Consider the following 22,273-nt stretch of genomic DNA (forward strand, 5'->3'; position numbering starts at 1 on the left):
GTGCTTACACAGAGTCAAGGCCTTTTCTGCTTCTCACCCCACCCCAGCAGCGAGGAGGCTGGGGGTGCACAAGAAGCTGGGAGGGGACACAGCTGGGACAGCTGACCCCAACTGACCAAAGGGCTGTTCCACACCGTATGACATCATGCTCAGCATATAAAGCTGGGGGAAGAAGAAGGAAGGGGGAGACGTTTGGAGTGATGGTGTTTGTCTTCCCAAGTAACCGTTATGTGTTACTGGAACACCTGCCTGCCAATGGGAAGCTGTGAATGAATTCCTTGTTTTGCTCTGCTTGCATGCACGGCTTTTGCTTTACCTATTAAACTGTCTTTATCTCAGCCCACGAGTTTTCTAACTTTTACCCTTCCGATTCTCTCCCCCTTCCCACCGGGGGGGAGTGAGCAAGTGGCTGCATGGTGCTTAGTTGCTGGCTGGGGTTAAACCACAACAACCTTCTAAACAGTACTCTCTGCTCAGGTCACAATCATCATGAAACAAAGATTACAAACCTTCTTTTTTGAGAAAGCAACCATATTCCTAACATAAAATAAATGTAAAAAGGAAAAATATGATTTTGACTTATTTAAATTGCCATCATCATCAAAAAGCAAAAGAATAGCTAACTTTAAACATTATTACGATATTTTTCATTATAAAATTATAATAAAATTTGGGCTACCAGGTTTATTATCAGGTGCATTTGCCAGCGTTTACTCTGACAAACAAATTAGCTCTGCATTTAAAAAAAAGCCGCCTGATCCAAAAGCCCTTTAGTTCCAGTGAAACCCAAACAGTGCTTTATGGAACAGGGGTTTTTGGTAAATAGATGCCTAATGATGCAGATAGATAGCACCAAAAATTTCCAAATTCCCCAAAAGAGCACACCATGTAATTTTTCTAGTGACCTTGTACGTGTCCTTTAAAACTTTTTTTTAAAAAAAGTTATTCTGGTTAAAAAGAAGCCTCGTGTTTTCATAACTCTTATGAATTGTCAAAAGAACAATGTATTCAGGGAGGAGATCATAAACTTGTTGCAGGGTCTGGCACTCACATCAGGGAAAATACCTTCACGCTGCTCTTGTGAAACAGACTCTATTTGACGCCACCAAATTTCAGAATCACAAAAGATAAGAAGTTGCATGAGTCTAATAATGCTTCAAATACATGTTTTAAAAGCACTGGTAATCTAACGTACAGCCAGGCACAATGTACCTACTGGTATCCACCACATCACATGAGACTGACCCTAGCGAGGAGCTGAACTTAGAAACAATTTTTAGCTGCAGAGCTGTTACTGAAATGATTAGTTACAACAGCTCTGAGCAGGCAGATCACTTCACCAGTGTGGATCTGTGCAAGATCAGAGCCTGAACACATTTCTTCCCTATATCTGGCCTCAGCTTCAGGAAAAAACATGTTTTCCCCCTGCCCCAGCCCGCTGCCCACGTCAATGGACATTAAGCATATGTCGCCTCACTTTTGGAAAGTGTTGCGTTATTTAACTTCATTACTGTTTGTTGAATTGCTTTCAACCACTTCTCACCTTGCAAAAAACCTTTAAGTAAGTGCATTAATATGGCACGTGCTTAAACTCCACCATATGTGAATCGTGTGGCTCAGTAGTGGGACATTACTTACAGAAGGAGACCGGGCACAGGGCGCTGGCTCGCCTGCCTCCCCCTACACACCTCTCTGCCTAAATTTGTTTCTATCCCTCCAGTCTCCAGAGAGCCCTTGCCTTCCCTGCAGAACAGTGTCTACTCCCTCTCTCCATGTTGCTTAATCCTCCAGAATTATCTCTGACCTTTCTGCTCAGCCTGGTGGGACTCGGGCTGTACTGATGGCAAAGGCATCCCTGAATCCTCAGCCACAGCTGCTGCAGCACTTCAAAGGCAGCTACCGCAGCCTCGGATTTAGACTGCAGCTGGAATCCAAAGGCTCAACGTGGGGTCCCCAGTGCTGAGCAAAAAGAGCAAAGCTCATCTGTAAGGATTAAAACGTGGACAGGTAATGGATCTAAATGGGGCAGGAAGGGTAGGGAAAGACAGGGAGAGTGGAAGTCAGTATACAATACAGAAAATCTGAGGAGGTTAAGAGGGGCAGCAAAAGGAGGGGCTGGGGGCACAGAAGACAAGAGATTCCTGGTTAGCATAAATAATATACGTGTGTGTTAGGGAGGAAGAAGGAGAGCAGCTTGGAAATGTAAACAAAAATATCTTCAGAGGAGGTAGGGCTTTAACATAGAAAATGGTGAAAAGATCAATGGGAATAAAACACAAAAGGATGTACAAGTCAAAGACAGCTAGAAAAACAGGCACTGAGAATGAAAGATCGTGATGAGACGGAGCCATAAAAACCCTCTGTAAAATAGCTTGGACTGGGACATGTATCACAGCCTTCATACTGCAGGATTACCCCAAAAGTAAAAGCAAAATTTTTTTATTATTCAGGGTAATAATGGACTTTGCATATCAAGTTATGAAAGAGCATTTTCTTCTGAAAAGTAAGATCAAGGAAGTTTTTAAGAGAAAAACACCATTTGGTTTTTAAGACCATGCCACATATTACTTGGGAAGCAGGACTATGAAGTTGACTCACGTGCACTAGAGAAAGCTGGCTCCAGCCATCCAGCGGAGCCAGGCTGTGCTCAGGTCCTCACAGGGGGAATATCTGAACATAGGGGCAGAGTTCAGGACACAAACACACCAAGAAATCTGAGAGTTCAGCAAAAACTTACCACATGCTTTGGAGGGCAAACTTGTAAACTTATCAGCTACTTCAGAAAACCTGTTTGAACAGAAGTTCTCATCTGGTGGTAGTGGAAGATCGTTCACCTTTCCGTTGCATTTAACTATAAGGTAAAGCTACGCAGTGGGACACGAACTCCATGGGACAGGAGCAAGAACACAGACTGTAACCCTAGAAATAATAATTTATCACAAATTCAAACCTACCTTAGCGTAGAATAATTTCTCAATATCTCAGCTTGTCTTAGAATTTCCCACATTTGAATGATAAAATATTACAACAATAAGTCATTATCGTGTGGTTATAAACTATGTGTCAAGCTGCATGTTGAATGGTTTAAAAATGAACTTAGCTTTTCAATGAACTTGGAATATACCAAAATAATAACAAATAGCACATTTTTGCCATCTGCAATCTTTTTTTAACATAGTTAAAATAGTTTAACTATTTTATTAAACTATTAATAGTTTAACAGTTCCAACTATTATGCAGTTGCTTGAACAGCTTAATAGGAATGCTCACTTGAAGGACCTTAGCATTTTCACTTGTGATATACAAGCTTCCTTCACTCAGCCTCACTAATTTCCTAAATCTCCAAATCTTTTGTTGTACTTTATAAGAAAACACATGCTAGAGTTAAAACAGGAAAAGATTTCTACTTTGGAATCAAGTTGGCTTATTTTTTTTTTCTCTCCTTATCATTCTATTCAGATGTGCCAGCAGAGACCTGAATGTCTAAAAGAGACTGCTATAAAAGGACCAGAGGAGAAATGTGATGATCACAGAGCAGACAGCTTTTTATTTGTCATTTACTCTGAACTAGAAAAAAAAAAAAAAAAAAAAGAGTACCAGGCCAAAAGTCATTCAGTTAGTTATTAAAAATGACTGATCCTAATTGATCTATCAACAGTTTCTAATGCATGCTGAATATATCACTCAACATTTAGAGCCCAAACTGTTGACTGAGGTTCATCCATATTCATGAAGACATATGAGCATATCTACTACTGCAAGAAGTAATGCTGATGTGGTAATAAAAATACACAAAACCATTAGCGTTTTTCAGAGCATCCACGGAGACAACTTGAGACTTCAGAAAAGTAACTATATTTATATTACAGCTTTATTTCAAGCGCTGTTTCTTACTGGATATGATTTATACATTTTGCACTATGTATATATATATATATTAATGGAATACTTCCCAAATTATCCCTAGATAAAATGTGCTTAAAATTATTCCAGCAATAGCTTTCCCAAGTTACATTTTGCTGAGTGTTAGTTCAGATCACAGGAGAAAAAAGAGAAAAAAAATTTTAAAATGCTTTGGCAAAATACCTTTCCATGGTGATGTCTTTAAAAGTATTTTGAATGCAGAACTTCTTCATCCATTTTTATTCTGGTATCAATCAGTCAAATAGATAGGAGGAAACATAAACACAGTTATACTGCTTTATTTAAATATAATTTAAAATAATAAAGATCTTAATTTTTCAGAGCGTGTGGTCTCCTGTTTGAACTTCAGCCCATCAAAAAATTGCCTGCTGCTTCTCAACGTACAATGGTGCAACGTGTTTTTGAAACCTCTAATTGCATTGTTGCGATGGTCATTGGTAAAACAAAGTTCCTTGTAATCCCAGAGCCTGTGTCAAGGTAAGAGGACCGCCAAAGGTATCAAAACAGAGAAGAATAGCATGGTCATTGAACTGCACACATTGAGCTTCTAGGAGGATTAACGGTTCTTGTCACAGGCTCCTGACTGTAGTTGACAATATCTGCCTTCACCACCCTCTGTCATAAAAGAAAAGACAGTAACAATCAGAAAAAGTAATCTTCATGCTGGCAAAGCATTCAACAGATAATTTACTATGAAATATGAAGGGAAAAAAATTAGGCAAAACAGACACTGTTTAGGGTTTTTTTCATTACCTTCCAGAAAGTCTTATTGGGTGCTAATTCTCATTCTAAATACCGGTTCATCCATACTAAGCAGAAGGAAGTGCCTTAGTAGGTTTTCACAACACTACAAATGGAACATGACTTTTTTGCAAAAGCAATGAATACAGGTTTACTTCCATGAAAATTGATTTGTATGGAAATAATAAAACAATATTTGTTTACAAAGACTATGGCATGCATTCTTTAAGAATAACTGCCTAAATTATAATTGGAAATCGTATGTAAGTTTGTCTTTCCACCTTTACTCCAAGCGCTTCACAGGAAAATATGGACAGAATTCAACACAAATTTCAAATACAACCATATTTCAAAACAGCTTTGATAGGCAGACTGACTAAAGACTAAATTAACATAAAAAGAACCTCTGCATACCATAAATATTTATTTTATAATACAGATCCAACAGATATTACCCATTCTATTTACAAAGCATTTGATAAGACTGTTGGTCTCTCCTATATGAAGAGAAGGAAATGAAATTCCAGTTTTGTGTCCATTTCCATCTGAGGCAGCTATGTAACATTTTGAATATACAGCACTGAAGGACCTTCCTAATACAGTAACATGAAGTATTTCAAAGTTTCTGTGAACTATCTGGTTATTAGAAACACCACGTAATTGTACACAGAGTTCGAAATTAATATGTTAAGTGTTAAAAGTGCTTACAGATACAAAACATATTTTTCCAATAGAACTTACTGCAACAGTTGTTACTTCATGTAAAAGCAATGCGGCTTGAAAAAAAACCCAAGTTTTCCATCAATACCTGAACTACTGCATTGAGCAGACTTTGCTCTGGCAATTGGAAGTGTTGTGACGTTGGTTATCTTCTTCAGGATATTTCACTAGTTCTGCCCTGACAACGTGCTGTTAATCATGTATCAACATAATGGATAGAGGGCAAGGAGAAGAATGTAAGAAGAAAAGAGAAGGAAAAAAAATGGAGAGATTGATCAGTAGTTGAAAAGAATGAATGAATGACATAAAAAGACTATGCAGAAGCAAAACGAAAGTGCACTTCTTTTCAGGCCTTATGCTGAAACAAGAGCAATGTGTCTAGCTGAAGCATCACTAGCAGCATCAGGGCTGCTTCTCAAGCTTCTTCAAGGACATGCCCTTTCAAAGCACCAAAGTGAAATATTCATACGTGCAATCAGTGAAAGTGTATTAAAGCAAGAGAAGGGACAGAATAAACAGGCAATTCAGTGGAAGAAAAGATGACAATGGCCTATTGCTTTAAGTCTAGGGTACTTAAATATTACGTTAGTCAGCTTCCTATCAAAAATTGTAACAAGTGCATTAGATGTACACATGCATCTTTTTAATTACATAACTATCGCATTACAATTAAATATATAATCAAAAACAGTGACATAAATTTAACAACCTCACATCTCAGTGCTGCAAAGCTTTGAATTTCTTTATTTCATATAAAAATAAAAGGCTCTTATTTTTCCCATTAAAGACAAACAAAACTGTTGAAAGTTTTCTCACTATTAATACAGTGTTCATGCAAAGGGGAGAAAAATTCATAGAACAGTTTCAGCAAAGAAGTAACAGAGGAGGTAGGTCTGCTATGAAAGATATCCCAAACCAGTTTAATAATTTTTTCTTAAATATTTCAACTTTTACACAACATATTTTCAAGGTTAAAATGCATGGGTAAATGAATAAATACTACTGTTTTAAAGGAAACAATATATAAACTGGACTATATGAATATATAAACAGTATATGTTAAAGAGTACCTCTGTAAATAAAACCTATATGTCAAACAAGCAACAATAATTGAATTAGCTGGTAAGGGATCTGGATTTATTAGCTGCTGATGTACTCTTCTTGAGTTTAATTGATCACATTCATATTATCTTATCTAGTGGACAACACTCATGATTTACTGGACTCCTGGCCTGCTGTTATCAAGGGAAAGGTTGCCAAATCCCATGTAAGGCAGTAGTAGGCGTTTTAGCATTAAACAGTGTTACCTGACCTCACAGGACCTAGTTTCTTCATACTAAATCTTTTGATTAGAGCTGAGGGGGGAAAGAAAAAAAAAAAAAAGTCTTGCAATCAGTAGGTAATTAATTGTTCCTCAAAACATTGGTCTAAATCCCGTCCTGTAAACATAGGCAGGTTAGTGACCCATGCTTAGGCACATTGTAGCAAGAAACTGACTATCACAAATGACTTGGATTTTCTAAAGGAATTTCATCTAAATTAAAAAAAAAGAAAAAAGTAAAAAAATACTACTGCAACATTTCTTTTATTACCTTCATGGTAATTCAAAACGTGGGCTTCTTTGTATCAGTTTCTATGTCAGGCATATCATTGCCATGGTTCAAACCACTGCCAATGTGAAATAACCTTTCTTGGTGCAGGTGCTCCAAATTCCAGATCTAACTTATCTGCCAAACATTTTATTGTACAAAGCTGGCACGCACATCCTAGTTTGCTGAACTGGCAGTTAGTTAAAGAGAAAACTACACATCACTTACAAAAATGCTAGCTCTTGCCAATGCCAAGGAACAAAGCTGTACCCCATGCAGTTTTTACACCACGGTTGAAAGTAAAAAATATAGAAAGAAAAACATTTGATTAGTAAAGGAGCTATTTCCTCAAATTTCATCAGATCCTTGCGATTTAAAAGGGAGAGTATTTTGAAGACTGAAAATAAGTCAGAATCTGCAATGTTCTTACTTTGGAGCTGTTCCACTTCAAAAACATGCTCTACGTTCCAGTCACGCATAAAGAGTAATCTAGTTCTTTGTTTCACCACAGTTTTGACCAAATAAAGGTTTGATTAACAGTCATCTCAGCATGTTAACAGACAAGGTTTAGTAGCTCTAGCTGAGATAGTTTAAAAACTTACCACCCCCAAATGTCTGTCCTATTCCTCTGCTGGAGATCACTGCTGCCAAAGGAGCTGGTGGAATGTAACGTGTACTTGCACCTCATCCGCTTCAGCACAAAGTCTGGCAGCTTCACTTAAAAACAACTTTCAGCAGCAGTTTAAGCTAAGCTGCTCAACTTCACCCTGATGTGGCCAAGGCACATGATCACCTTCGATTTTCTGTTTCTGCTGTGGGAGTGATAAATTCCAGCAAAAGGGCAGTAACAAATAGCTTGGGTTGCATTAATATCTTAAACTGCTGCAGCTGTTTTCTAAAACAACGCATGGTAAATAATTCCATTTCTAAGGCTTGTTCTTGCAGGTAATTAACAGAAGTTTTGCTATTAATTTGAAGGGGCTAAGAACCCCCATCCACTTTTCACAAGAGCTTCTGCAGCTCTGCCAGTTATCAAGGCTCAAAAGCCGAGTCAAGCCCCACAAATTCATACAAGTCAAAATAATGTGTTTGGGATTCCTATTACTTATTTCTAACCACCTGTGAGTCACTTCTAAGATCCTCCTAGTGACTGTGACAATTATAATTGATTTTAAACACACGAAATACGATTTTCAGGCATAAAATCAAAAATGCAAGAAATTATTTTTAAAGAGTATTCTCAGTATTAGACAATCAGTAATAATGAAGAAATGCATAATAAAACTTAATTCACATATAGCATTTCACTGTTGGCATTTTACACAAACTCAGTATTTCACCTTATATTTTGTTACCACCTAGACTGATCTGATGTCCTCTGATGAACATAGTCAAGCAACAACCTTCTCATTTTTCAAAATGAGGAAACCTCACAGTACACAAAATATGGAAAATTCAAAGATATAATCCAGTGTGTAAATAGTGCACACTTGTAAAAACGAAAATGTATTTTACTCTTTGTTTAAAAATTAAACCTAACACTTGCATACTTACTGATTTAAGGATGAGTCACACTCACTATTGTAATTTTTTTATTTGTTTCTTTAGAGCATTTATCTAGCATCCATCTATCTATCTATCTATCTACTTTTATAGTCCAACAGCTAGAGTATTAAATGCCTAAAAATTTTAAGGAACACATTCACATGACTGTTCCACAATTTAAGGCAGACCTGTGCCCATTTCACAAATGGAAAAAAAAAAAAAAAAAAAAAACACAAAACAAAACATCACCACACTAAGGAACCTGTACCTGTCATAAAAGAAGTCTGTGGTAAACCAGAACCCTAGTAATGGCAGTATCATCGAACACCACCTCCTTCCAGCCAAGAAACCAGCTCCATGCTTTTGGGAAACAGCATCAACACATTACGTCAATTGGTCTTTTCCACTGCAGACTAATAAATTTCTCTCAGGAAATGTCCTTCTATTCATCTCCCTGAGGATACAAAGGTTAAAGTTTTCCTTCTCCAATTTTATGTAGAGACTTTTCCTTTCCTATCTTAAGAAGTGACCAAGGTATTTGGTTCCATGGAACAATGAATCTTAAGATACAGCTAACAGACAGACACTCCAATACAATTCCCATTGGTTTCTCACTGACTTAAATTTGGGCAATTCCTACGGCCCACTCAAAAGAGCACTCCCAAAGGAAGCAAACGTTTTACTGGTAACAAAGAACTACTGCTTATTTGGAATAGATTGAAACTACGCTTGATTAGCAGAACCTTGCAAAGTTAGGCAGCTGCTTTCCAGCTCTCACTCTTTAGCTACACCCACAGCGTAGCACCACATCATGACTTCTGCTGAACCTAATGGCGACAATGAAGTTTCTTTTCCGTCCAACTCCATTGGCTTGTTTCTACTTTTGTTGTTTTTTTGTTGTTGTCCTTGGTTTTTCAGGGGGTGTTTTACCTTTTTTTTAATCGCCATATCTTGGATTCACATTAACAGTAACGTGTGGGCCACAGTGAGTATTTAATTTATGCATATTAACTATTTATAGGCCATTGCTACTGCAATTTGCATAATATCAACTTTGTCTGATCCACATATTGCATATTCCATTGATCTGCTCAACAAAATTAAAAATTGTAATTACAAAACTGAGGTAGGAAGAAGCCTACTTAAAGCCAATACCAATTTGACATAGAAAATTATGTACTCTTGAGTCAGGGCTATATAGAGGTTCCTAATTTAAAAACAACCTAAAAATAGACACTTTCTTTAGCAAGCTACAATTTTCTGTATAACCCCATTTCTCATATTCTCTTTTTAATTTAAGGTATTTACATACCTATCTACAAGCTTACACCTGAGTTACCGGAACACACCACCACACAGCACAGAGAGGTCTACGGCTGATGTTCCAGTGCTAGCTAAACAACTACAGAAAAATTAAAGAACTGTTTATGTGCTGAATTATTTATATGCAAGTAATCATAGAGCTCAATAGATGGATGGTGCCTTAGTAGTAAAAGATCATTGAAAAGACACTATTTCTCTACCTATAAATTACAGCTTTTCGAAGCTCCTTAGCTTTGCTTGTTAGGTATGCACTACAAGTATATTTTACCATTTTACTGTTTGCAATACAGTTTTCTAGTTAACCACTTCAATACAGATTGTAAACACTGCTGTGGCAAAACACTTCCAGAAATTACATATTTATTGTATATTTCAAAAAAGCAGGAGACCAAGCTGTACATAAGAAATGTTTTGCCTTTCTTTTAAATAAACTTGACTTATTTTGTGGTACTTGTTTAATGTTGGTAGTAACTAGCAGTTCCAGGATATTACACCACTAGAACAGATACCTTTTCATTCAATAAGTAAATTTAAAATAAGCGTATTGTAATCTCAAATGTCATTATATAGTAAGGGTTGCCTCAGTAGTATAATCTTTGTTTTTGAGGTTTCTGAAACTGGGTTTGTATAAAATCTCTTTGGTTTAAACCTATGCACACAGTCTTCCTGGCAGGGAAATTATTTTCAGAAGCAGGAACTAAGAAGAAGGAGGTGGTAAGGGAAAAGGGATTATATTAGAAAACCTCTTGCTTGATTGCTTGTTTGAACAATTAACACATTTTTATCTCCCAGCTTTCACTGAAAAAAACTAAGTGACTTCCAACTCTGGTAGATACAGTTAAGCAAGTACTCACATTTTAATTAATTCAGTTACAGTTCAAATTTTTAAAAGCAGTGAAAACATCTTTTCCCCACTAATTCCTAAGGTCATAAAACAATGTTCTCATTAGAGCTATTTTGCATACATCAATTACTGAATAGCATGAACTGCAACAGAGCTCTGCTACAGTTCAGAGCAGGACACGCAGCAGGGTTTTGCCATGCGTTCACAGTGAAATCCCTATATTCACATCCCTAACTCACTGCTAACCAATGTGAGAGATCAGGGGACAACCTTCTTGGTGACCTTCCCACCTATTGCTGGGAAACATTCTCCTCTCTCTCAGTCCTTTCTTACTGCTGAGGAAATGGCAGAAAACCCCCAAGATAACACTCATAACGCAAGGAACAAAACACAAAATGCAAGAGCAGAAACTATGCAGTTCCTTTAGAGGGTGATTATTTGGGACTGGTACAGTGAGACAAATAATTGCAGATGCCAGGGAGCTGTAACAGCTACCCAAACGCATGATTCCACAGGTCTGCCTGCTGTTGAGAATGGGTATGCTGAACCAGAATAGGATTCATTTCTCATCTGCACGTCAGAATAAAATGGGAAATAGTGACTACAAAGTCAATATTCCTTCCCCAAGGCAGACAGTCATTACTGAGGAAAGTATTCTTGTCCTGTATTATACAGGCACACAATGAAAACTAAAATCTGAGATTAACCAAACACAGGATTTGACATAGTTAATTCCTGACTCTGTGACTGACAAATATTTTTTCCTGTATGACTACAATGAAGACTGATTTACAACATTTCCACTCACAGAAGCTTATGCCCTCTGTCACTTAAATTTGTAGTGTTCTAAAATGAAATTTGTTTTTAAATATTTAAAGAATTAAAAAAGAACAATTATAAATAAAAACTGTATCTGACATCAATGTACAGTAATTAGTGTATATATGTATCCTCCATGATACCTGTATATGCATACATATAGAGAGGTTTTAATTTCTAAACCAATTTTAAGTACTATTTTTAAACAAACAGCTCTCAAACTAAAGTTTTGTCCTAACTTCTTGAACATACATTTTCTTGTTTCAGAAAGTTTATCATGATGGATAAATAAAGAATTTTTATATTAAAAAAAAGCTGTTGTGAAAGTAAATAATTGTCTTCAGAACAACAGATGCAGCTTGTTTTCAAGGACAGTTACTAATTTGCAATGAGATTATTTTTTTAATACTAACTAAAATACTAATAAAAAACATGTATTTGTGGAAAATCACCTGTGATTGTTCCAATTCTGCTTTGTTTAATTTGATGCCAAGTATGTCAGCAGCAATTTTCTGAAAACACAGGAAGACCTATGGAAAAAAATTAAATTGCATTTAAATGATTAAAAACAGACATCCTTGAGGTTCTTTCAAATATATCAAACCATTCTTGAACTGTAAACAATGAGATATACAAAATTATGACCTTTGCAAAACAGATCTGAAAATAACCTCATCTGGTACATTCAATTTTGTTTAAAAATTGGAGAAAATAACTCAACAATGGTACAAGGAATGAACAGTATGCTGGATTGTTAAGTAACCCTTCTACTCTGCCTCCAGAGACCTAAGTTTAAACAAGCTTTTACACAACTCACCTCTCAAATACTACTCTCAGTGCTATAAAATATGAATAAGGGTATTCACTAATGTTTAGCACAAAAATATATTACCAGTGTATTGTGCAATAGAGATGTAGGTTTCTGAAACTGAGAACAACAGAACTGTGCATCAGCGTTACCAAAATCTCTACTGCACACATTTAAAAAATGTTAGCAATATAAAAGCCAAGCAATGATATATTTGTTCCAAAGAGTCTTGCAAAACATTATGAGTGTTACACTGAACAGAAGTTCTCTAGGAAACAAGCAAGGTGGCGTACAGCGTGCACCAGCCTAGCAGAGTTAGACTTTGGACATGGTTTGACAGATAACATGGGGTGGCAACACTATCTTAAATAACTCCTTTACTTCATCTCAATCCAGTCCACCAATCTTACTGTTTAGGCAGCTGCATTTTAAATGAGATTAAAGAACACAACAGACGTTAAAGAGGAGCAGCTTAAGTTTGGACTGCTGCTGAACACTGTATTGTCAAGCTACAGATTATATTTTATCTACATGGTTATTCGACTGAGCTCACAAACTAAACTACTAACAAGCACTGTTTTTCTACATGCAGCTGCCACCGCCAAAAGGTAAGGCCTGTGTAAGTGCTTTTAGTCATTTTCAATGAAAATTCAAAAAAATAACCATTTACACAATCTCTTCTTACACCTGCCATGGAAACTAGTAATGAATTAGTGGCACAACCAACAAGCCATGGTACCTTCCAAAATAATTTCTCTTTCTCTGAACTACTTGGTCTAGTACTGGTCTATTCTACCAGCATCCACACAGCAAGAAAGGAAATCCTGAACAGGCTAACCTTTTCCAGACACCTACTTTAACCCACACCAGGCTCCCAGGTGTACTGAGCTAGATCACCTGCCATGAGGATGCTTTGTGCACAAAACATCAGGTGTGAGTTCAGTGCTTTAGTTATAGAATTTGATGGACAGTAAGACAGTTAGCTATACTAAATCCTTGATGAAAGTTCTTCTCCCCTGAGGAGACTTTTGGGCTTTTCTATGTACATAAAATTATCTTTTGCAAACGAGTCTCTTGGAAAGATCCGAGGTAAACAAAACAAATCTCTTCATTTATCTTAACAGAGTATTTAAGACTCCTCTAGTCTATATCCACAGTAGCAATGGATGGCCTCTTCTTAAATCACTGTCTAGGGTAAACACCCTGTCTTTCCTGCACAACTACCCAAATACGTGAAGATTTTGAAAGGCCAGTGTGCAGTAACAGTGAAAGAGTTAATTCAGATCTACACTGAAACTAAAAACAAACTACTTTAAACTATACCTCATACCTTCTTTTGTTAGTAGATATTTAAACAGATTTCTGGTTAATTCTTTCTAGGTACGTTCAGATTTACTTTTGTTTTTAAACAGTAAGTTAAAAAAAAGTACGATCAGTATATATAGTGGGATGCTCCTGTAATTCATTAATCAATTAAAAAGATGTAATAAAGATTCCTTCATGATTTGTAATGTTAAATATAGTAACCTTATAAAAAGTACTGCTTTTTCTTCCTATTACCAAATCCCACAAAAAGGTTGTCTCCTTGAGAAAGGAATACATTTTATCAGATGCACACTTCATTGACTGAAGTATTATAAATTTTTTTTGTTTCTCGAATAAAAAGCTTGAATTTTCCCACATTAAACAAAAATTTCTGCCAAAGATTTAACACAAACTATACGGAGAATCAGGATTCACTGCATTTATAACAGCAGTATTGTTAGACTTTACAGAATACCTGTTATCTTATAAAATTAGGCAGTGCAATGTAGAAGTTTCATCAAAGATGTTGAAAAAAGTGATTCCATTTGTGTTACAGAATTATACTTCCATATAATTGAATGTGGTCTTACCATTCAGTAACATAAAGTAAATTACGTTGTCATAAATAGGAGACAGATACAGGACTGTTTTATGGGAATGACAAAGTCATTAGGCATGTGACACAAATCAAGCAAAACAATACAGTGTGATTTAATTTGACTGATATTGTCAACTGAAAAAGAACCTTTTCTTCCATAGGCTTCCAACTAAAACAAATAACCCAGTTAGCCCAGAGTCAAAAGATTGTTCAAAAACATGCTCTGCAAAGCATTACAAATACCGGAATGTTCAAATTTCAATGGACGTGCAGAGGAAGTGTCTCTCATGGCTCAGGAGCCATATTAAAAACTTTGATTACAACAGGGTCTCATGACTGCTACATCATATCCCAGAATAATGACTTTCCTAAAAAAAAAAAAATCATCTACAAGGATTTTATTTTTCATACTTACAGAATCTCCTGTCTTGGCCGACACGAAATGGCTACTGAAATTGTTTTCCTGACAAAATCGTTGGTGCTTGTCAACTTTCACTGTGCGCATATGCTCCAAGTCAACTAAAAGTAAGTTGAAAAAAGGAAAAATTACTACAATGGAGCCCATTTAGTTACCTGCCTTAGAAATAACGCCTTGGAAACATATCAGATGTAATCTTTTCCTTTACAGATTTATGCAAATACAAGTTTCTTTTTATAATCATTTGCCAACATAAAAATAACTAATTACCTCAGATTAATTTTATTCGCAAAACTAAAATGAAACACAATTAAAATTATACGGTCAAGTGCAACAAATTCATATCTGAAATAAAGGATATTTATTTCTGGATACACACATGAAATTTGTAACAACTTTACTGCTAACTACATAAAAAAACCTGAGACAGAACATTTTGAGCATTCTCTTTGCAAGCCTGATGCATATTGGAGATTCCAGTGTAACCTAAAGACTTTTACAAAATAGAGTTCACCAAGCACATCTGAATCTACATATTTTTTTCTAAGTAAAAAATGTAAATGAGTTATACAGAATTTTATTGCAGAACATGGTAGAGCAAAAACATTCACTATAATAAAAAAAATGAACTGAGTAAAAACATTGATGCTTAGTTACTTGTATATGAAGTTTTCAATTCCACAAAGATATGGCTCAGAAAATTAAAAACAGTAAAATGCATATTTCAAGAGTCACATGCATTTTCATTTTTATCATTTTATAACCACTGGAAGCAAAGCAAAGCTTTCAAATGGTATTTTATGCTGAAAAGCACTGGTTGCTTCCAAAACACCACGGAACTCAAGTCTTGCACAGGTTTTATTGTGTACATTCCAGTTTCTCCAAATCTGATCCTAAGGTAACTGGAAACTATATTGAACAGTTTCTCTTTTTATTGCATTACTGTTCCTATAAGGGTGTTGACTCAATGCCGTCAAATTATAAGGCAAGTATATTCAGAAGGATTTAAGGACAACCAGGCTCTTTGAGTCAATACAGGAAAAAAAAACTTAAACTGATTTCCTGAGGAAGGGACCCAACTGACTTGTAAAAACTTGTAAATTTGCAAATCTAGTAAGCCTGCATAATAGTGTCATTTGATTATCAGGTGAAAAAATGCTCTCCTACTACATAAAAGGCTTTATTTTAAAATGATATTGGAGGTCTTTAATTTGTAGGCTCTGGAGATTTTCTCTTGGAGATTTTTAGTCTAACAGAGGATTCCTACACCCCATTTATACTGCTTACATTGGTTAGTGCGGAGTTTTTGCCACATATTCCTGTTCCTTGCACATCAGTAAGGCCTTGTTTATAAGAACAGGCCTAAAATCATCCAGTTACCACAGGCATTAATTTGTGAAGGACTAAAATACTACGCTATTAACACTGGTGTTTGTAGTACAGATTTTCATAATACTCAATGTAGAATACATAGTTTCATAAAAAACAGGAAGAACAAATACATTTACTAAGATAAAACCCAAAGTCGATAACAATTTTTAATAAAAACTCATGCAGTCTATGTAACAGCTATATAACTTTTTTTTCTCTGAAAAATAACTACCAGAAGAGAGCCTCTGTTGAAATGCTTTTAAGAATAAAACACAGCATATTGCCTAAACCATACCGTTATTAGTTATTATTTTTACTCTTCACATATTAGCTTTAAGTGCAGCTTGGAAAACACAACAGTGAGATTACTCTTTTGGGAAAAATACATATATATTTTCTTTATTTTTATTTGATGAGCTCTTAAAGGAACCTTAACCCCACCTCCAAATTTCAATCACTGTATTTCGTCATCTATACTTAAACTCCAAAAACCTACACACAACCACAATAAAAATAAATAGATAGATAGATAGATAGATAGATAGCATTTACACTGTATCCCTCTAAAATACCATGACATGCTTATGCAAGTTCATAAAGACAGGGTCACAAGTTACAATCTCTCTCAAACTCACTTTCCCAGGAAAGAAAGAATAGGGAGTGGAAGAAGACAACAGCAGGCTGAAAGGTTCATGAATTTTCAGGAAGAAAATGCTACTGCCATATTGGAAATCTTATCCTCAAATGCCTCCTATTTTCTATCTGAAGAAACATCAAGAATAACATATGGTCAGTGGAGCATATACTTCACTACAGTAGAGAAATTAAAAGCACACAAGATCCTAGAATCTAACAGACTGGAAGTGAAAATCAAGGTGAAATTATGTTTCTGAATTTTGTGTAATTCTCAGTCCCTCTCCCCACTTACAAGTATTTCACCTTGTGCCTTTTGAATTATGGGCAGTCTGCTGTGAACTGTACGGTTACTGTTATGCTAGATAACTGCCAGGTAACTGTCCATGTGCACACTCTCAGCCCACAGTAAATGCAAGGCAATTCATGTTACATTAGCTCTCAATGAAAGAGGGCACAGTTTTAGTACAAGAAAAGGGTTTCAAGCATTAATAAATATTTAACTATAAAAAGTTGCAGTTTGCAGTCAATGAAAGACGACTATGCTAACTCAAATTACTTTGCATTGCCATAGGCTAAGGGCACAATCACAGACAGTTACTGAAGACCAGCTAAAATACAGTGAATAGTTACCCTCCAGTCCTTTTTTTTGAACATCTGATGTTGGTCAGCTCGACAGGCAGAATTCTTAGCACACCAGGACATAAGTCTTGTCCAGATTTTATTTAGACATCACAGCAAAAGACTTTAAGGAGGGATTTGGAGGAGAAAAATGATTTTCTAAAAAGTTGTTTATAAGGAATGCAGGGACTTTATAGAAAGAAAACTAACAGCTGGCCAATGTGAGCTGGTTTGATGAGCCAATTAACAGCAGGAATAGATATCTTGGGATGAAGGATGATACTAGAATGCACTTAAGCCACGAAAAGTTTAAAGGCAAAGACAAATAAGTTCTGGATAGAAAGAAAGAGAATCAGATACATAAATACAGTTTGATTTTACAAAGCAGGAAAATGATCTTGCAGAATATTCTAAATTACTAGATAACATTGCATTGGCCAAGAAAAAGGATTTACTGAAATTAAGATGCAAAATAAGAACATTTTAACTGTGGTAATGGTTATAATAGGCCATATCTAACAAAGGTCTCAAAGAAAGAATCTGCAAGATTTGGACACACATCAAACACAAACATTTAGAGAAAGGCCCAAAGTGAAGTCTACGTGCCAGATGGTACAGTCATCCTCCTCATCTGAAGTGAATGACAAAGACAACAGCGGGGGAAAATTAATAGGTCCATTTTACCAAGCAGAATTTAAACTGATGGCTAGAAACTCACAATGGGATGTCTAAAGGAGACACAAGGATTTTAGTTGGAGAAGTGAAAAGAGATTTAACTATTTGCAAACAGTGAACCTCTGGAGCACACAAATGTTACAAACCAGTACTTTGGATTAAGTGCTTGCTTACTTTGGATTAACTCTGCTATCTACATTAATAAATTATGTTTTCTGATCATGAAAAGCTAAAGCAACCCCAAGATGTGTAAATTTTATAGAATACAGTGAGAGCATTTCTTTGATCTATCATTTCTAAAATTCTAAAGGTCTTAAAAATGGGACCAACAGGAATGGCAGTTAAAGTAGAAGTTAGAAAAGCAATAGTTAAAATGTCAAAGGAGTACAAGAACATTGCTAATGCCTTGACTATACAGGAACCACTTAGTATATTTGCATTAAATGGAATACTTAAACAAACCCCATGAAAACTGAAATCAGGAGAAGCAGAGGGACATCATGAGCAATGGGGGAGAGAGGGAGAAAGAGATAGGTCACAGTATCAGTTTCCCTGATTGGCCTGATGAGGACAGAAACAGGGGCTCATCAGCCCCCAAAGTCATTTTGAAGTCCCTTTCTAAGAAAAAAGCATCCACAGTATGGGCTGCTGCCATTTGCTCAAAAAGACTCCACAGTTGCCAGATATTCTCCAAAAATTATCTCCGTTGTCTTAGTTGTCCTCTTCTGCAACTCTGTTTCTAACTAACTAGTCAAGAGCTCAGCCTTTTGTTTCTCTGGAATCAAATCATTCACCTTTAAGCTTGTCTGGTGTGAAGAGTCATTTCAATTAAAGCTAGCAAGATAAATTGCTGCTCCATAACTAACAGATCTATATGCGGTTGTATGCACATGTATCCCATAAAGATACTGGCACAACAAAAAATACATTAGGAATTCAGGAATTCAGACGTGACTTCCACCAAGCCAGACAGATCCAAGTGAAAAATCTCACCTCGTAGATGAAACTAGCATAGATCAGTGTCTGCTGTAGCAAAAGCAGGTAAGGCTTGCTAAAAGACTTGTTTCTCATGAACTCTGGAGAGTTCAATTTTGATTTGTAGGTGAGACTAAACAGAGATCTAGTGAGGTGAAAAAAGAAAACAGAATCTAGGAGACAAGTATGAAACTCCCACAGAAATCCCAAAGATACTCCCTCTAAGGCATTCCTGAAGATGTGAGAAGAAAAAAAACAGGTAAGAAGAAAACTGCAGAATCTATGTAAGGAAAAAAATGTAAACACCATCATGGTCACCTCTGTGGAGAGTAAGTGACATTTCAAAGCAGACAGGGACAAAATAGTCATCTTAAGTTAGAACCAGAGAGATTTGATTAGATCACATCTTCAGGTGATTTATACAAACAACATTTTCACTATCCTTTGCATTGCTGCTATACATCTCTTATTTGCAGTGAAAAGCTGATAGTGCTAACTCAAAATGGAAAAGGAAATTGTACTTTAAATGACTTTCTGCAAGGCTAAATATCAAATGATAGAAAAATTCTGAGCAAACACCAGTATAAATAGTTATTCAAAGTCAAATCTCTATATAACTTTACTTGAGAAATTAAGTCAGTCACTGAAATTTCAGTTTATTGGGTAGTAGCAACGGAACAGAAAAACACTAGGAAGTGCTAGATAAAGAACAAATGGGAGCTTTACAATCTACCCACACACAGGCATTCAGTTGCAATTCAGTCTTGCTTGAATAATTCTATTTCTTACTTGAGACTCTGAAACCACTAATGGTGAATGAATTAATGCCATGTTTGTTTCTCTTACACTATTTAGATATATGTATCATTCCTTTAAGATAAAAAAAGGCTCACAACAAGCCACGTAGCACCACTGTGCAGGGACAAACAAGCATTTCCATTCCATTACACCATACCTATGTGGAAAACCAATAGTCAAGCAGCTTAAATACTACTTTAGTTCACCTGCTTGACTGAAATGAACTAGAACGAATATAACCAGCTCACCAGAGTTTGCTTCAAGGAATAAAGTGAGATATCAAATCCCACAACTGTATCATCTTTGTTACATAAAAATATGTGTAACAATTTACTAGAGTAATACAACTGGTACAAACATGAAGCCAGTAAGTATTTTAAAATATGTATCAGCAGTTATAAGAATGATGAATGGTCTGGTTTTATAATCTTTCAAAATGCCAAAAAGGCAATAATAGTGTATTTTTATTTAAATATTGTCACTCAAGCCAATAACTGCATATACTCTAAAAAGACAACAGAACATAATTTATGCAGAATGTAAAGACTGCTACTCATGCTATTTATCTCCGTTTCTCACAAGGCTGCCAGTCTCTTCTTTCATAACATCACTGGAGAAAAACTCCATGTAAACCTACAGTTTTTTAAAGTCGGAAAACATCCATTTTGCATGAATCTTCCTTTCAGGTAATTCTGGAAGAAACACAAATATATAACTTGTACAGGTACTTCCAGGCAGCTGAAAAAATAGTGACAGTACTTGTTCAGGACGGCATAAACAGCTGAGTGGCATGCATAATGCATGTTAAGCAAGTCTGAACGTTTAAGTTTGTTGGCATTCCTCCTGGATCATGAGATTACACTTGTAAACTATAAGGCACTATACAGTCATTTTAGATGCTTATACCAGTGATAACTAACCTAACCATTTTCTAAACCATAGGTATGAAAAGAAACATGAAAGAGACAGTTCAGAGAATTTCAGTAAAGGGACACCTCTCCACCCAAATCTGACGTCTTTCACTTTCAAAGCTTGCAACTGTAATAACTGCAAGGCAATCTGTTACAAAGGGGCAGTTCTCCTGTTTAAGCTAAACTTTTTCTTTTATTGATAATTACAGTATTTACTATTAAAATTGGTATTAACACATAAACGAATCTACAACTACCTAGTTTTGTAGTCATGCCTATTATAACTATTTCATATTTTAAGATAATCAAGAATCGTTTCAAAGTTATGAGTAAATATCTATATTAATCTACAGCACTGCACAAAAAAATATTCTTTTATAGTATGCCGTGAAAAAAGAAATATAAATCTTTCTGCAAAGTATTTGCAGCTGTTCACACAAGGTATACAATTACATAATGTTTAAATAATGAGCTATCACGATTAGCCCACACAGACATGACAAGTAAAATGCTTTAATAATTTATTAATTTGATTTACATGTGCTTAAAATTATGTACATATTTTCTCTTCTGAAAATACTCCAGGGTCATAAAAAAGGGGGCTGTATATGACGATCTCTTTTTCATCCTGTTTTTTGGTATTATTCCAGACTGATTTCTTAAGAACAAACCTAGCTTGAGCACCTGAAAACCTAATATAGTGATGAAGACAATACTGTTATACAGTAATATCTTCATGCAGTATACACTGCTCAACAAGAGCAGTCAGTTTAATTTCAGAGTGTGAAGGTTCTGCCTCTCCCATGCATAAGCAAAAGTGCACGAAAAAGGGAATAAAAATGGGATTTCTCTAAGATGTGCCCAAATATCCACTATTCTAAAGAATGAAGCAGAAATCGTGATGAATACTGGGAGCAGCATTCTGGGTAACAGGATTTACTGCCCAGTTTATCAGCCCTCTGCCCCATAGCACCTCAGCAGAGCATAGCCTGGCAGGTCCCACAGCTCTGGCCACAAGGAACCCCTCTCAGGCCTCTTCTGCCATGAGCAATATTACCCAGGTTTAATTCTAATTCTGCCATCACTCCAAAGAAAATAGAAAAAAAAGCAACAAAAAAAACCTCCCTAGCTTTTTATTGCTCAGCTTACCAGCGACCTACTGCTTTCCCACTAAAAGACGGAGCTTATTATGCCTTAGTTTTTAAAGAATACTTGAATGGGCTACTTAGAACTTCAAGGAAGTGCGCTTTCATTTTCTAATTAGACACAAAGGTTCTTTCTGTGCAAATTAAAAATTCATCTGATATAACGAATATCTGATGTTATTAATAATAATTATTATTATCTGGTATAATAACGTAACCAGAATTATGCAGAAATAATACTAAATTAATTTGTCAACAAATTGTACCAAGTCTGCAGTACTATCAGACTTTGTGTAGTACCCAAGTTTTTAAAAATCAGTTTTGATTCGGTACTTTTAAATTACTACAGCATATACTTCTTGAATATTCAAACCTAAATGCTGGAGTGCAAACTGCAGCTTTTTGTAGTTAAATTTTTATTAATACTTTCAATCTTTTTCTCACACTAAAATTGTATAACTGCCAAGAAAAGAAAACTCTTTCATAGAAGTCCTGAAAACTATGCCACTA

General features: G+C 35.8%; 1 protein-coding gene across 3 annotated transcripts in view; it reads right to left on the reverse strand.

Moving 5' to 3' along the window:
• Positions 1-3,528: 3,528 nt before the first annotated feature.
• Positions 3,529-22,273, reverse strand: part of RAB28 (RAB28, member RAS oncogene family) — a 66,990-nt gene continuing 48,245 nt past the window's right edge. Inside the window, exons 5-9 of one of the 3 annotated variants that reach the window (XM_087737922.1) lie at positions 14,632-14,735; positions 11,958-12,035; positions 7,203-7,238; positions 5,474-5,574; positions 3,529-4,539 (exon numbers count right to left, since the gene is read on the reverse strand). In XM_087737922.1, coding sequence (XP_087594048.1) covers positions 5,479-5,574; positions 7,203-7,238; positions 11,958-12,035; positions 14,632-14,735 — 314 coding nt within the window. In that variant the 3' untranslated portion in view covers positions 3,529-4,539; positions 5,474-5,478. The remainder of the gene's footprint in view (positions 4,540-5,473; positions 5,575-7,202; positions 7,239-11,957; positions 12,036-14,631; positions 14,736-22,273) is intronic. The other 2 variants (XM_087737923.1, XM_009462936.2) reach the window with 2 other exon arrangements.

Source organism: Nipponia nippon, unplaced genomic scaffold (assembly GCF_047370975.1).
Source record: "Nipponia nippon isolate SJK-2023a ecotype South Korea unplaced genomic scaffold, ASM4737097v1 scaffold_6, whole genome shotgun sequence".
In the NCBI taxonomy this organism is placed as follows: Eukaryota; Metazoa; Chordata; class Aves; order Pelecaniformes; family Threskiornithidae; genus Nipponia; species Nipponia nippon.